General features: G+C 35.8%; 1 protein-coding gene and 1 long non-coding RNA gene across 6 annotated transcripts in view; one reads left to right on the top strand and one right to left on the bottom strand.

The window, feature by feature from the left end:
- The window catches only part of LOC114133417 (voltage-dependent calcium channel subunit alpha-2/delta-1), a 72,504-nt gene extending 60,013 nt beyond the window's left edge, over window positions 1-12,491 (bottom strand). For 2 of the 5 annotated variants that reach the window (XM_027999309.1, XM_027999315.1), the window contains exon 1: window positions 12,174-12,488. In XM_027999309.1, the coding sequence (XP_027855110.1) occupies window positions 12,174-12,262 (89 nt within the window). In that variant the 5' untranslated portion in view covers window positions 12,263-12,488. Of the gene's footprint in view, window positions 1-5,280; window positions 5,477-5,508; window positions 5,901-12,173 lie in introns of those variants that run through there. The other 3 variants (XM_027999341.1, XM_027999323.1, XM_027999331.1) reach the window with 3 other exon arrangements.
- Window positions 2,286-4,066, top strand: LOC114133441 (uncharacterized). Its single transcript, XR_003593182.1, has 3 exons — window positions 2,286-2,609; window positions 3,515-3,624; window positions 3,775-4,066. It is a non-coding gene; the product is annotated as an uncharacterized LOC114133441 (long non-coding RNA).
- Window positions 12,492-15,026: the final 2,535 nt, after the last annotated feature.

Here is a 15,026-nt window from a genome sequence, read left to right as displayed (position 1 = left end):
GGAAGTTTGAGTTCTTGGTTCTTTCCTGTGCTGACAAGTTTACAGATTCATGTTGCAACTGGACTTGCTATATGTCCATGCTAAAAGTATCAACACCTGGTTTAGAAAATTACCAGAACTAAACACAGGAAATAATGAACTAATTTAATTTAATCACTTTTGACATAAAGTGACAGATTACATGAATCCATGTAATACTCTAGTTTCACTTTTTGAACTGAATTAGTAGCATGTGATTAGCTTTTCAGTGATGTTTCAAAAGTAAAAATATCACACATCTCTGCACATTCTACTACAGCTGCAATGGCAAATTGGTCTATCCATATCTGTCTAATTATTTATTGTTTGACAGTGCATTTACAGAATAAGTTTATTTTTGAAATAAACTCATTCTGTAAGAAAGAAAATCCAATACATTTAAAGAAAGTGTGTTCCAACTTTCTTTGTATCTATACTATAGCAGTTGGACAGAGATATTCCAACTGCAATGTATCCTGACAACATGAATGCATGATTATGGTGTAGATTCATTCTGAAATGTTCTCAAACTGCTGCTGTTGAGGTGCAATAAGAAATATGCCAGAAATGACCAAATATACCAACTGTGACACTGCTCAGTTCAAGAAGGTGGTAGAAAAAGAAGGGAATAAAGTTTTAAAACCAAGAAGAAACGACAAAAAATATGCAGTGGATGTGGAAAGTTCAGACAAAGTACACTTAAGGAGAAAGATGAAACAGTTTGCAGTGATACCAGAGGGAATAACGATGTGAAAAAGCTGAGTAGAGAAATAATAAAAGTCAAGATATTTTGATATTTGACTTCCATACTAGTAAATCCTATGGGGGATTTAACATCGTGAAGGAATATTAAACCTAAGCTTTAAAAGTAGTAAAATGTGGAAAATGTGTTAATATTAATTTATACATATGAAGCAGTCAAATGTGGATTTAATTCTGTTGGGGCGTCTATTGCTCTGCAATCTTATTTTAATTAAAATGTTCGTTTTCTACATTGTTGAAGTTCAAAAATTGCAGAGGTTTTTTTTTCCTTCCTGAAACATTTTAATATTAGAGTTTTTATTTATATTAGTACTACCTTGATAAGCTGCTGAGACCATGTGGAAGATCAATAAAATCTATTAGATCCTTGAGTTCAAGGCCAAAGAAGGATTCTGTTGGAAATAGTGGAAGGAGAAGATCGAGTAGAAAAATGAGATCCTTTTCACCATTTCACAAAAAACAAAAATGCCTCCCCAGTAGTGACTGCTGGAAATGGGCACTATCTAAATCATACGTGATGCTCAATTTAATAACCTTGGAGAAAGAAATTATTCTTCTTTTTTTCCTGGACATATTATACAATAATTTAATGTGGAGTAAAGTCTGCAAAAAAGGCAAAAATAAAACACTAAATTAAATAGTTTCCATTGCAGATGCATTTTCCTGGTTGTCCACTAAATTTTTTTGTGAAATCCCCATTCAGCAGGCCCCCACCTTGGCATTTTTCTCCTGAATGTATCTTTTACTGTATTGCTTCAATGTTTTTTTTATATTCTGCCTTCTTATTTGCTGTAGGATGTCTATAAAAGTTTACACAAAACTACAAACTCATCTTATTTCCAAACTTCCAACCATTCATTATTTCTTACCCTTAACATTTTTTCCTATGTCCACTGATATATATCTATACAGAAGTCCTAAAACTAACATGTCACTTGAAACTATGAATTTACATTCAGAACCTAGATGGGGTTTTTTTCACATAAATAAAAGTTCAATTTTAGGGCATATGCAATTTCTTTCCAAAAGCTACAATTTATAACATAACTAAATAAATACCATAATTTTAACCTAGATAAAGCATGTCTTAAATTAAACATAATATTAATATTACAAACATAATATTCCTTAGTTGCCTTCCTTTCTTTTACTTCTTGTTGTGTCTTATTTTCTTCACATCCCTTCTTTCACTGCTGAGTTCTCCACTTGATCCTCTAACTCTTCCATCTTTGTCTCTCAATCCACTAACTGCAGGTGTTTTACTGGGCCTTGGACTAGCCTGAGGCACTGACACACCAATTCTAAGCCATATTTTTTGTGTGTGTTTGTGTGCATGCATGGTTTTCAGCGACCTAGAATTCTTTGCGCCTGAAGAGTACAGGCGCAAAGAATGTACTCCTGTTCTTCCTTGAAGCTGTGTTTACATGAATTACTGCATCAATGCTGTGACTCTGTCAGGATGTTAGGACATCCCAGGTTACTCAAATAGCAACATGTCACTCAGGCACGTGCAGAGGGGGGGGCTGGGGGTGCTTGAGCACCTGCCCTTTTTGCTCCTTGCCCTAAAGTGCCCTTTTGGTCCAATTTTTTTTTTTTTTTCTTTTTTTTTTAAGTTAATTTTCCAAGCCCTCCTCTGATATGTACTAAAATTATTATTTTTTGTTGTTGTTGTTTTTATTTAAAGAAAAACAACATAATAAGCCGTTCGGGTCACCTTGTTACCTTTGACCTTTTGTCCGTGACGCATGACGCAGCTGCCTCCCGCTCAGTCAGTGAGACTGCGCAGTAGCTTACTGCGGAGCTCAACGTGGAGGAGGAAGGAAGGAAAAGTAAGGAAAAACTGTTCTTATCGATTCAGTATTTTATCATACAGACATTAGGCCGTTGTTGTTGTCCTATTAGCTAGCTGTTAGCTAACGAGTTTGGTAGCAAAGCAAGATAACTAAAAAGCTTCTTCCCTGTATCGCTAATGATAGCGGTCATTCTTCATTATTGCTGATGGGGCCACATCAACGATCCAAAACCGATCATCTCTCTATAATGAATATATGTCCGATTATCTAATTTCCTTTGCTGCATAATGTATATTAATTGCATTTATTCTGGCATTAGGTTAATGTATCTTGAAGGGGAATAGAATTTACAAAACTGCTTGAATTATAATGATTTATTTTTTTTAAACAAAAAGTTTTATTTTAATTTTTTTAATTAAATAACTAAATTTTGTCTTGTTAACTTAAAAAGTTCTTTGCAAAACAAACTTTTATTTGCACACATCAGAACTCTTTTGTTGCAATTTTCGGCCCTGCCCACGACGTCATATGAGAAGCAAGCAAAACTTTGAATCACAAACAAAAACTTACAATAGCAAGAAAAGATTTATGACATGAGCAAATAAGTTTGTTCACAAATAATTTTTCTCACGTTGAGACATAAATCTCTGATTTTAATTTAAAAAAAAATTTTTTAAGCAAAACTTTTGTTTAAAAATTGTTTCAATTCAAAATGTATTGATCACAATTGTATTTTATTTAAATGAGGTTATTATTATATTTTTAATAGAATAATTGTGAAACATATTGAGCTCCACAGCAGAGGCCTCCTTTTCTCTGAAATTAATATTATGTTGTGCTAAGGACTGAAAAACATATTGGTTTAAACACAAAGGTAAATAATTGGTAGTGTGGTTAATACAGTGTTCTTATCATAATTCATTATGTTTTGCTTTTTTCAGTTCAAAGATGCCACGTAAAGAAAGACGGCAGAAACAAAAAAGAAAAGAATTGATAGATGCAGCAAAAGGTAGTGGATTGTTGACCGACTGGGTCAGAACGAGTACTGCAGGTACGAACAAAAAAAAAAAAGGTACTTACAAAATACACTAAGACACAAATAGAGATATAGGCATACATTTTGGTAGGCAGTAACTCTCAGTAGGCTTTTCTCATGGTGACATGCATTAACAATTCAATTTGTGCTTTTTTTTTTCTGCAGTTCCACGTTAAAGTTTGATGCAGCTCTGCTTTCCTGAATCTTCATTTCCAATGTAAGTGCAGCAAACAGGCAGCTCTTTTTTTTTTATAAATTACAGTACACTAAAAGGTTGTATTGTGCCCTTGTTTATATTTTTAATAGTGTAATTCTGTAAAGACAAAATATGTAAATCGGAGCTAAACCATCAGCTCTGATTTACATATTTTGCTAAATTGCGGGTTTGAATATTGCAATACTTTCCTATAACAAAATAGACCTGCAGAAAGAAATTACTAATAAAATATCTAACATATGCATAGTGTTATGCTCCATATAGTTTTTCCTTAGCTTATATTGTATGTCTCACAATTTTGTAATTTATCATTTTTATTAAGCTCTGAAAGCTGTGTGGTTTTGTTAATAGTCTTTCCTAGAATGCGGTTAGATGTGCCCTTTTTTTTTTTTTGAGCACCTGCCCTTTCAGTGGTCTCTGCACGGGCCTGATGTCACTGTTGATGTCAGACTAAAAGTCATATAGATGCCATTTCCCCACCTGAGTTGTAGATCTCTGCAGATCATCCAGAGTATTGTGGAAAATTTGGCTGTCTGATGAATGCACTTCTTTCCAAGTGTGTCGCTTTAGGTGGATGGCCTACTATTGTATGGTTTTGCAGTTGTGCCATTTGTGCTATATACTTTCCAGTTCTCAAGTGATGGATCTATGTGATTTTCAAAGCTTTGTGATATTGTTTTAAACCCCAACTGCTCCCAACATTTCCACAACTATATCCGACCTGTTTCCTGTCTTCCTCAGTTGTATGCTGTTAGCGTCATTTTAATATGAAAAGTTTCAAGACATGTGAACACTTATGCAAGTCACTGAATTTTTCTGAGGCAAAGAGAATGCTCAGAACAATACGAGATTTTTAGGATGAATATATGGATATTCAATCTATATATAGATTGAATATCCATATATTCAATCTATATTGAATATATAGATTGAATATATATAAGATAGATAGATATAAACAATTTTTATAAATTTATTTCCTTAAAATAAGGATCCACGATTAGCTGACCATGTTGCCCTAAATATGTTGTAATTTTCCTATTACCTAAGACATGCTGTTTTTGATACATAAAAACTCATAACTACTTTAAAATTTGTTTGTCTTTTGTTATATTTTTACATAAAAACTCATAACTACTTTAAAATTTGTTTGTCTTTTGTGATATTTTTACATAAAAACTCATAACTACTTTAAAATTTGTTTGTCTTTTGTTATATTTTTCGCCCATGGAGGTCACCAATTTTTCACCTGCGCAATGCATGCTGGGTTGATGGCGCGGCATTTGACTGGTGTACATTTAGACAACGCCAAACTATGTCGCTGTTGGCTGTAATTTTAAAAAACGATTTTAAAAACAGGTGAAGATAGTCTGGAACTCTTCCTACGAGATAAATCAGCGTTGGAGAGAGCCGAACATAACTTCCGAAGGACCAAAACTAACAAGTGGTCGTACCTTTCCAAGCTAAAGACAAATGCAGTGCAGAGCCAACTGTTTTTATCCACAAAGCGTCAAAATCCCTGCTGCCGTCTAGTGAGCGAAGGACGCTGGAAGAAACGTCAGAGAGCAAACGTTGGAAACTCTTTTAAACGATAACGGAGCTACACCTGTTCTAACATACTAAATGTGAAAACAAGGACCCAACACCGAACCAAAGACCAGACCCTAAGTAGAGCTACTTACACACAGTCCAGACCAGAGGTATGTGTCATTCATTGTTTCATTTCTAAAGCTGCAGGTGACAACAGCAGCAGAAACACCAGCTTCTTCCTCCGTTTGGTCCTTCTCATCTTTCTCTCTTCTTTATTTCTACATTCTCATCAATTTCAACGTCTCCGGTGCAAACTGAAAAGGCTTAACGACGTTACTCGTTGCTGTTTCGGCTGGACGGAGCTAGCTAGACTAAACCTTAGTCAAGGGTCAGTCGCGAACGTTTCGGCCTTTCGAACCGACTCCTCATTGAGAGCCGTTCTTCATTTTAAGGGGCAGGGCTACAAAAACAGTAGCGGAATAAGCGGCACACGAGAGAAAAACGAGGAAGGGAGGCGTTTCATTACTTTTTCCCTTTTGCTGCTCAGTTCTCACTCTCAGTGCACAACAGAACTTGGTTCTTCTTTTTTTTCTTCTTCTTTTTGTTTTTAATGGCGGTTGGCAAGCAACTTAATGGTGTGCATTACCGCCACCTACTGGTATGGAGTGTGGATCAGGACGCAACTTAAAAAAAAAAAAAAACACTAAATCCTTTCTATCAGTTTAGTTTTCTTAAGAAATTTTATGAAATAACATAAATATTCAGAGGAAGAAGAATATCCCAAAATATCTGATATTTTTAACTGTAACTTATTCTTTAGAAGCCTATATTCTAATTTCCTTCTCTCCTCGGAGTACTTTGGACATAACAATAAAACATGTTCTACTGTCTCTTCTTGAAGACAAAGATCACAATTACCTGATGGATGTTTCCCCATTTTAAATAGTGTACTGTTTAAACCTGTATGACCAGAACTTGGTTTGATTAGCGTGGAAGCTTTGTAGCCAATCACGTTTGAGAGTATCGGATCATACCATTATGTGAAAAACAAGAGGGGGAAGACAGAACAGGCAGGATAGCCCATCCCCCCAGTCAATAGACAGTGGTGAGGAGACTGTGTGGCAAAAAAAACATTAATATAACTGAAAAATAAGCACCATCTGACTGAAGCTTAAAGATATTATCAAATAATAAATTATATTATGTACTTTTAAAGCATTAAGGACATAAATATGGCAGCTGATTTTTGTAGATATTTTTGCTTTGTATCTGTAGGTTATATTTTCAAGAACCCGAGTCAGCAAAGTGTTAGCAATTGCCTTGACCATGATTGACCATAATGAACTTGATTAAACCTAAAGTGTGTACAGGAAACAATTTGTAGCCATAGCTGTGCTATAAACTGACCGGACACATTTTAGACACATTTGTTTAATGCTTTGTAGCACAAAAAGTGAATCAGCCAAATACGTAACGGCAACTAAATGCATTCATGCATCCAGACACAGTGAAGACAACTTGCTGCAGTTCAAGTGGAGTATCAGAATATTTAAATTTTAAATTTAATTTTTTTAAAGTTTCAGAGTGACTTTGAACTTTTGGAACAAGCTGCATTTTACAATGTGTGGTGTATGAACCTCCTGCTGCGTTGGTGACATTTTCTCCTTTGTTATATGATGAAGAATAATGTAATCAGGTTTCCTGTTGGCAATACGTATAATTTTTGCTCAAATTCGTTTCCACCGGAAAGCTAACGGGTCACCTGGGCCCTGTCATGTGTCTGACTGTGGATCAGTCTGGAAACAACATATCCCAGACCATCTCAAATTAATTTCTTTAACATGGCAATGGGTTCCCTGTTTTTCATTGGCCTCCACAGTCACCAGCTCTAAAGGTCCAGTGGGGTACCTTTAGGATGCGGTGGAACAGGACATTCAATACCTTGGATGTTAAAACTGCAGCAATTGAGTGAGGTCCATTTAACTAAAATATTAGGAATGATTCTGACATTGTTTTTTTAAATCGGTGCCATAAAGAAGGCAGCTCTGAAGGCAAAATGGGATTCAACCTGGTACTCCCAAAGTGTGCCTTGAATGCAGCTAGTGATATTCAAGTATATTCCATTAGAGCTCTGTAGTAAAGAGCTCAGTGTTTCTTCTGCGCCGTAACAACACTGAGCTTTGCAAAAGACTGTTTGTGTCTGTTTATCCTCAGATTATGCTGTAGTTTATTTTTCTGTTTTGCTGCTTAATGTGTATTTATTGTTTATAGGCATATTAAATCAGTAAATTTGGGTAAATTTCTTCTTTTATACTCTTTGTTTTTTTTCTTAAATCATAGTGGACCAAAGTAAATATTGCAATCCAAATGTATTGTCCTAAATTTATATTTGATGTGGGAGCAAGTAAGACATTTCTTTTTTTAAAAGGCATCAATTTAATATAGGTATTTGAAGGGGCACATTATATTGTGATGCACTGCTTCATGTTTTTCAGAATAATAAAAAACATTATGCACATCAACGTCAAATGTCTAAAAATGTATTGGATTATGCTTATTTAGTGTTCCCAACAACACTAATAGAAAAATTCCATAAATGTTGCTATTATTATAAATATTATGAGGCAATACGTACAATCACATCTTTATTTGCTTAGGATGACTCGTGTTTAGTAACTTATGACTGATTGCACATACAATGGCTATCATAACACAGTGATGCTGAAAGCTAATAAAAAGTAATGAAGTTGGTGTGGCTGAGCTGAGGTAGCGAGATTTTTTCTGCTCCGGTTGCTGAGCTTTGATTACTGCAGCCTGTGGTACAATGCTGGATAATTAAACACGCTCACACGCACACGCACACCAACACATAAACACATCCATATGGCAACTGGGTCAGACATTGCCCTACATTGTTTTTACAGACACAGGAAGAGCAAATGAGTGTGAAAACAGAATGAGGGGCAGAAACACAATGCAAGACACAGAGAGACAGATGTTTGTGATACAGTCACACTAGAGCCAGGGGGAGCAATGAGCTGGCCTGTAGTGTGGATCTCAGTGGGAGGCTGTACCAAACTACAGTCTAATTACACGTCATTAAAGAAGCAAAGACAGAGACTGTCCAGTCCAGACAGCAAAACAAAATCTGGCATGAAAACACCAACAAATGCCCGAAAACAATTTGAGCTGCTCTGGTCCAGCTCTGAACTAACTACCCAGATTTCACATTCATTTTTTCAATAGTGACCCACATACAAAACGGTGCCTAGAAAAGATATGTTTGGACACTGACCTCCCTGTATGTCTCTTTTCACAATAGTTATCAGTTTGGATTTATGGTGATTCATAAATATAGCCACCACTAGTCATTTCTGTTAACCCTAAGCGTACTTTCTCATTTGAAAATATCCTCTAAAATGTTGCTCCAGGTATGTAAGGTATTGTAATATGTTTCATATTTAGAGCTGAGCAACTGAACATAATGGTATTTGAAATTTGCAAAATATCAGTTTCTTACACTTGATAGACAAGCAGCTGCCAAGTTTCTTCCCAGTCTTTTACTGTTTAAACAGAATAATTCAGTAGGGTGCATTTTTGAAGTTTGCTGAGTTTCTTTTTAGTTATTCTGTTTGTGTATGAACATACTTTTGAAAATTGAACATTTCAAACTTCATTACCTTTTCTTTTTCAACATTTTTACCCAGTTCTTTTTTTGTAGTTTTTTTATAACTATAAAACAAACACATAAAGGACTGATGCAGTATCGCATTGTTTTTATTGAGTCTTGATAAATTAGATCATACGGTGGCCGACAGGTGCAAATGCGCAGCAAAAGAGAAAACATGCAAACAAACAAAAAACACGCGCACAAATTAAATGCGGCAAGCAAAAAGCGAATGAAATGCAGCAAACAAAAAGAGAGACGCAAACAAAAAAGAAGACACCCCCGAATGAAATGCAGCAAACAAAAAGAGAGACGCAAACAAAAAAGAAGACACCCCCGAATGAAATGCAGCAAACAAAAAGAGAGACGCAAACAAAAAAGAAGACACCCCCGAATGAAATGCAGCAAACAAAAAGAGAGACGCAAACAAAAAAGAAAACACCCCCGAATGAAATGCAGCAAACAAAAAGTGTTGAAAACGGAAGTGCTCCAGACCACTAGGGGGAGTCAAAGAAAATAGTATTCATTTCTATGGGACCAGATGCAAGATTCAGAGAAAGAAATTTGAAAGAAAGTAAAGGTACGTATTACTATATTTCTTTTCAGATACACCGTCTTTTATAATATTATAGAATAACAGAATAATTTATGGGTAGCGTGATAGACTTTGTGTCAGTCATACCGTTCTGGGCTCGGTCTCGACTCTTTGACTCCCCCTAGTGGTCTGGAGCACTTCCGTTTTCAACACTTTTTGTTTGCTGCATTTCATTCGGGGGTGTCTTCTTTTTTGTTTGCGTCTCACTTTTTGTTTGCTGCATTTCATTCGGGGGTGTCTTCTTTTTTGTTTGCGTCTCTCTTTTTGTTTGCTGCATTTTATTCGCTTTTTGCTTGCCGCATTTAATTTGTGCGCGTGTTTTTTGTTTGTTTGCATGTTTTCTCTTTTGCTGCGCATTTGCACCTGTCGGCCACCGTAAGATCATCATTATTATTAGCAGTAATTAAGGTTACAATCTAAAATGATGCCACAAGTCTTGGTGTTATCATAGCTGCCCCACACCTAAGCATTATTGCAGACGATGTACAACATTTCATGTAATCTCTTATGGCTTGTGATTTTATTTAGCCTAAGAACAGAATAGTGGGTAATAGTGGGTCCAGTCACAAAGCAAAAATACTTCAGGAATAGTTTGAGAAACACAACAGTGGGTTTGAGATGTTGACTTGGCTTCCACAATCCTTAAATTTCTATCCAAGGACTATCTGTGGAATGCGCTGCACAAACTAGATCTATGAAGTCACCTCTTCAGAAGAGGACTTAAAGGATTTGGAGCTGCAGTAACATCTTGGTTTTTGAAATAATCTCTATTATATTAAAATGGAGATTATTTTACTTAAATTTTAAATCATAACAATGTGTTGGCATGCAAATAAAATGGATTTTATGGCGTCATTAAAATTTTTAAAACCTTAAGTAAAAATACAACAGTGTCACTTTATTATGTTCATCTAATATAGTTTATGTTATTTTTGCACACATATCTTGTGCTAGGTTTTGTTTTGTTTTTTTCAAATGAATTTTCATGTAGGGGCACAATATTATACATTTTAGTTCTTCAATTTGCAAAATACCATATAAGCTGATCCTAATTCGCTAAGTAGTCAGGCTATCTGCTCCATTGGAGTAGTTGACTATTTATAGGCAGTGTGGAGTCTGTAAACTGGAGCTCTTACGCGTAAACAGTGTTACCTAAATGTCATTCATGATATTCCTTTCTTTGCATTCACCATCTGTGATCGTCAGTACCACAGCTGAATTTTTCTTTCTTGTAAACCAGGTAAGCATGTAGGAGACATTTTCAGCCAGCTTACTAGCAGTGCTCAGCAATAGGTGACAGATTTGGAGTGTGCAATTTCTCTGTTCCATATGATTTTAAATAATTTCACTCACTCTAGCACTTTCTATTGCACCTCATTAAAGATTTAGTATTTTTGAAACTGTAATTTTTTGGATCCTTTATATACATTGACATAGATATTGAGGCCATGGACTTTGTTCTGCTGAAATGATCCAATTTCTCCAGGAATTTGCAACTTTATAGGCATCATAAATCGTAGTAGTAATTGGTTTATCCTCATTAATAGACATATGCGTAAGAGTGGTAAACAAAAGTAATAGTTTCTATGAACAGATGAAAATATTCCAATTTGACCAAATATTCAATTGTAACAAATCCCTTTAAAGGACTTCTTTAATTTTTGGCAACGCTGGTTTAGCTGAATAATAAATATGCAGCCTCACCAAAAATTCTCAGGATATCAGCATGCTGTTCATAGCAAGACCTGCCTGAGATCCAAGTTAAATATTTCCTTGTGATGATAAAGCTTTGTTTGTAGCCCTGCTTGTGCAGAGGAAGTGTTGGTTTTCTATCTGTGAATTACTATTGAAGCCTATGGGCTGTGACTTCTTGCTGGATCTGTAAAATCCAATGAAAAATTTCACTCCCGTTTGCATTTTTTCCTTCAACACTTGGTATGAATTCCAAGAAGCAAATATGCCCAATAGTTCTGATTGTGAAAATTAGTAAATGGGATATATCTTCAGTTCAAAGTATTTATTGAAATTGTGCACACGTATAAACAAACCTACAGGAGACATAGCTCACTGGAGACATGTAAGGATTTTTCCTCTGTCAATTTTAAATACAGCATTAGGCTACAGGGCAGCGATTGTAACTCCTCTACAACTTCATTGAGGAGCTGTCACGGCTGAGCGTGGCCACCGGCGACAATCTGCCGATTTTGGTGACTAACATTTATCAACGTCAGGATGCGACCAGACAGGGCTGAGACGAAATACTTTCTGCCATCAATGTGTCTCTCTAAAGATGACCATCGGCGCATGAATGAACCCGCCAGCCGGACATCGGTCCCCGCTCTCACGCCCACGCAGTCAGAGTGGCTCATTAAAAAAAAAAAAAAAAAAAAAAAATATATATATATATATATATATATATATATATATATATATATATATATATATATAAATCGCAGCCCTTAAATCTACTGTGATGCTAAAAGAATGAGCGCTTGCAACAAGCAGTCTGGCAAACCTTAAAGCTCGAAACAGGATTACATGGGGGCTATACTTACATGAGCTGTGTGGGGAACTGGGATGGCAAACAGCCCTCCTGCCACAGCAGGAGCAGGAACAGCCAGGTTCGTACCCTGCAGGTATCCATTGTAAAGGGAGAGAAAAAGAAGGGGAAATTCCCCGATGTGCGTCAGTATCCAATCTGCCTCGCTTCCCCGCCGCCGCCGATGAATGGAGCGACTTGCTCAAGCGGCGAAGCCTGTTCCTCCCTCACAGATTAACAAACCCTGACACCTTTAATCTGATGACTCGACCATCCTGCGCTCTAACAGGTACCTGAGCCGGAGATCTCAGGCTGTTTCTGTCTCACCCTCCCTCCTTCTGCCCGCTCTGTTCGGTGAGAGGAGGAAGAAATAAAGCAAATCTTGTCATGTTTATCTAAATGCATTTTAGCATTTTTCATTATTATTATTTCTATTTTTTATTTAAAAAAATTGTGCAAAATATAGAATTAACTCTATAATATGTTTCCAAGGAAACTTCAGAAACGTATGTTTTACTTGTAATACCTTACCTTACCCTCCTGGTGTGTTCTACAGCATCCCATATTGTGACTAACAAATTGCTTTTTCTTTCTTTTGTTTGTATGGTTTTTTTTTTCTTCCTTATGAAGAAACACCTGACTACCACCCACACTGGCAAATGCATTCTGAATACAGAATCAGGGCTTTGCTTTTTAAAATGCTATGCAACATTTCAGCATTTGCAACAGGCAGAGACAGATGAGACTTTACAGAGATTGATTGCAAAGTCTTCAGTCTACAACATCAGATTGAGGAACAAGATGTATCGATTTGACAGATTTTGTGAAAACAATATGAGAAAAATATAATAACAGCTTAGTTAGTCTCAGAGTCATCCATCATAGCTGCTTTAGGAAATTAGATTTGAACTATTTGCTGCATATTCTCGCTCTTCCTTTTGTCTAGGCTCCTGAAAAGAAGAAAGTTTTCTTTTATTATGTTGCTAACAGTTCAAGTGATACAAATATTTTTATAAGGAGCAAGTTTACTCCATGGGTGTTGCAGTTGCGTGCTCAGGGGTTTATGTGTCTTATTCAGACCTGGAGGGAGGGCAGGGCAGCAGAAGCAAGATGCTTGGGGATTTGGTTATCAATCGTTGCCTGGCAACCACACACCATCCTCTCATGGACTCTCACTATCCCCCACCCCTTTTCTCTCTATTCTTGCTTTGTCTCTCCCCTGCCACCTATCCATCGCTCCAAGTATACACTACAGAATCTTCCTCAGTTACTCCCCAGGTCTAATCCTCTTGATCCTGAACACATCACCTGCTGCACATTTCCCTGACAGCCTAGAGAGAAGGCAGCGGTTAATGGAATGTGAAAAAAAATAAAGGAATAGTGAGCACTGGAAAGGAACAAACTGAAATAGGAAAGATCCAACTGGAGAGAACTGAGCAGAGTGAGCCTCTTCAGACATCTTCCTTCGTTGTATTTATTTTATTATTTATTTAAGATGTTGGAAACACTACAATCTACAACCTTGTTGTAATTTCAATCAGCTGGGTTTCCTTGAATATATTCTTTTTTTTTACCAATTGGAATAAAGAAAAACAACTTTTTTTTATTAATTGCATTGTTTCAAAAGATTTATCCAACTGGAATACACGTAATTTACTTTGAATCTGTGTTGGATTGAATGAGCTATACAGTATACAAATTTGTTTTTATTTATTTTGTAAAGCACCTTCAGAGTACTTTTTTGTGAATTGGAGCTAAATTAATATTCTGAATCTAATTGAATTTCATTGCCATTTTATTAAATTTCACTGCATGACAGACCCTAGAAGACATTGAATCCATGTCTGAATATTAGCCATGTGCATTCCTAATATTCTATGATTGAAACAATATAGTACATTTCACCTAACTCAAAGAATTTTCTCAATAGAATCCAATTGTGAAAAAAAATCCAGTTGCCTTTTGTTCAATAAAATGTTTGTATATAGACATTGCACATAGATATTTCTATGTAGAGAGCTCAGAAAATTGCGCATGATTTTTGAAAAATGTAGAAAACATAATTTCATAAAGTACATACAAAAACAAGCACTATTTAATAATCACAGTCATGTTTACCGACTGCTTTTTTGTTCCACATAAAATGCTGCCACCTGCAGGGAATCCATGCCGTTACAAGCATGAACATTTCAGATTGAAATGTATTGCAGTGATAAAAAAGCAGAAAGACTCGGGGGATTCGAACTTGGAGCCCTCTTGCTGCAAAGTAGCAGTGCTACCAGTTGAGCCACTATGCACCAATCTCTCAAAAATAAAATAAAATAATAATAATAAAAAAAACTATTATGTAAAGTTTTTGTAATTGTATATCATTTGTATGAAAAGAAAATTCTGAGTCAAGCTATGACTGATCAGTCAAAATAAAAATATTCTTATCTGGACCAATTTTATTGTTTAGATTTAATTTTACCACAACTGACAGCAACTATCATATATCTGTACTTTTTAAAGTTTTGTCCACTAGTGGCATATTCCAGTTTAGTGAATTTGGTTTTCTTTGGGTGTCACTGATTTACACGAGGATTTCACCTGTATTTAAAAGTTTCCCTTCTTAAATGACAATAAAAAGTGGAATCTCCACTAAAGAATATAAAACATATTGTAAGGGTGTAGTCAGTTTTAAGAAGCTGCTGCAAACCTGTCTTTTTTGTAAAAGCAATACTTAATGTGATCTGCTATTTGTAAAGAAGAAATATTTTTCAGCATTTGGAACAGCATGCCTAACGTCTGATTATATGAAGAGATGTTTTCCCCTTGTGATAAAAAGTAGTTTAAAATGAAACATAATTAAAAAAAGTCAAACAATGGA

The sequence above is a fragment of the Xiphophorus couchianus genome, chromosome 2 (assembly GCF_001444195.1).
Source record: "Xiphophorus couchianus chromosome 2, X_couchianus-1.0, whole genome shotgun sequence".
In the NCBI taxonomy this organism is placed as follows: Eukaryota; Metazoa; Chordata; class Actinopteri; order Cyprinodontiformes; family Poeciliidae; genus Xiphophorus; species Xiphophorus couchianus.
The sequence above is the reverse complement of the archived record's forward strand: the minus strand, read 5'-3'. Positions and strand labels throughout refer to the sequence as shown.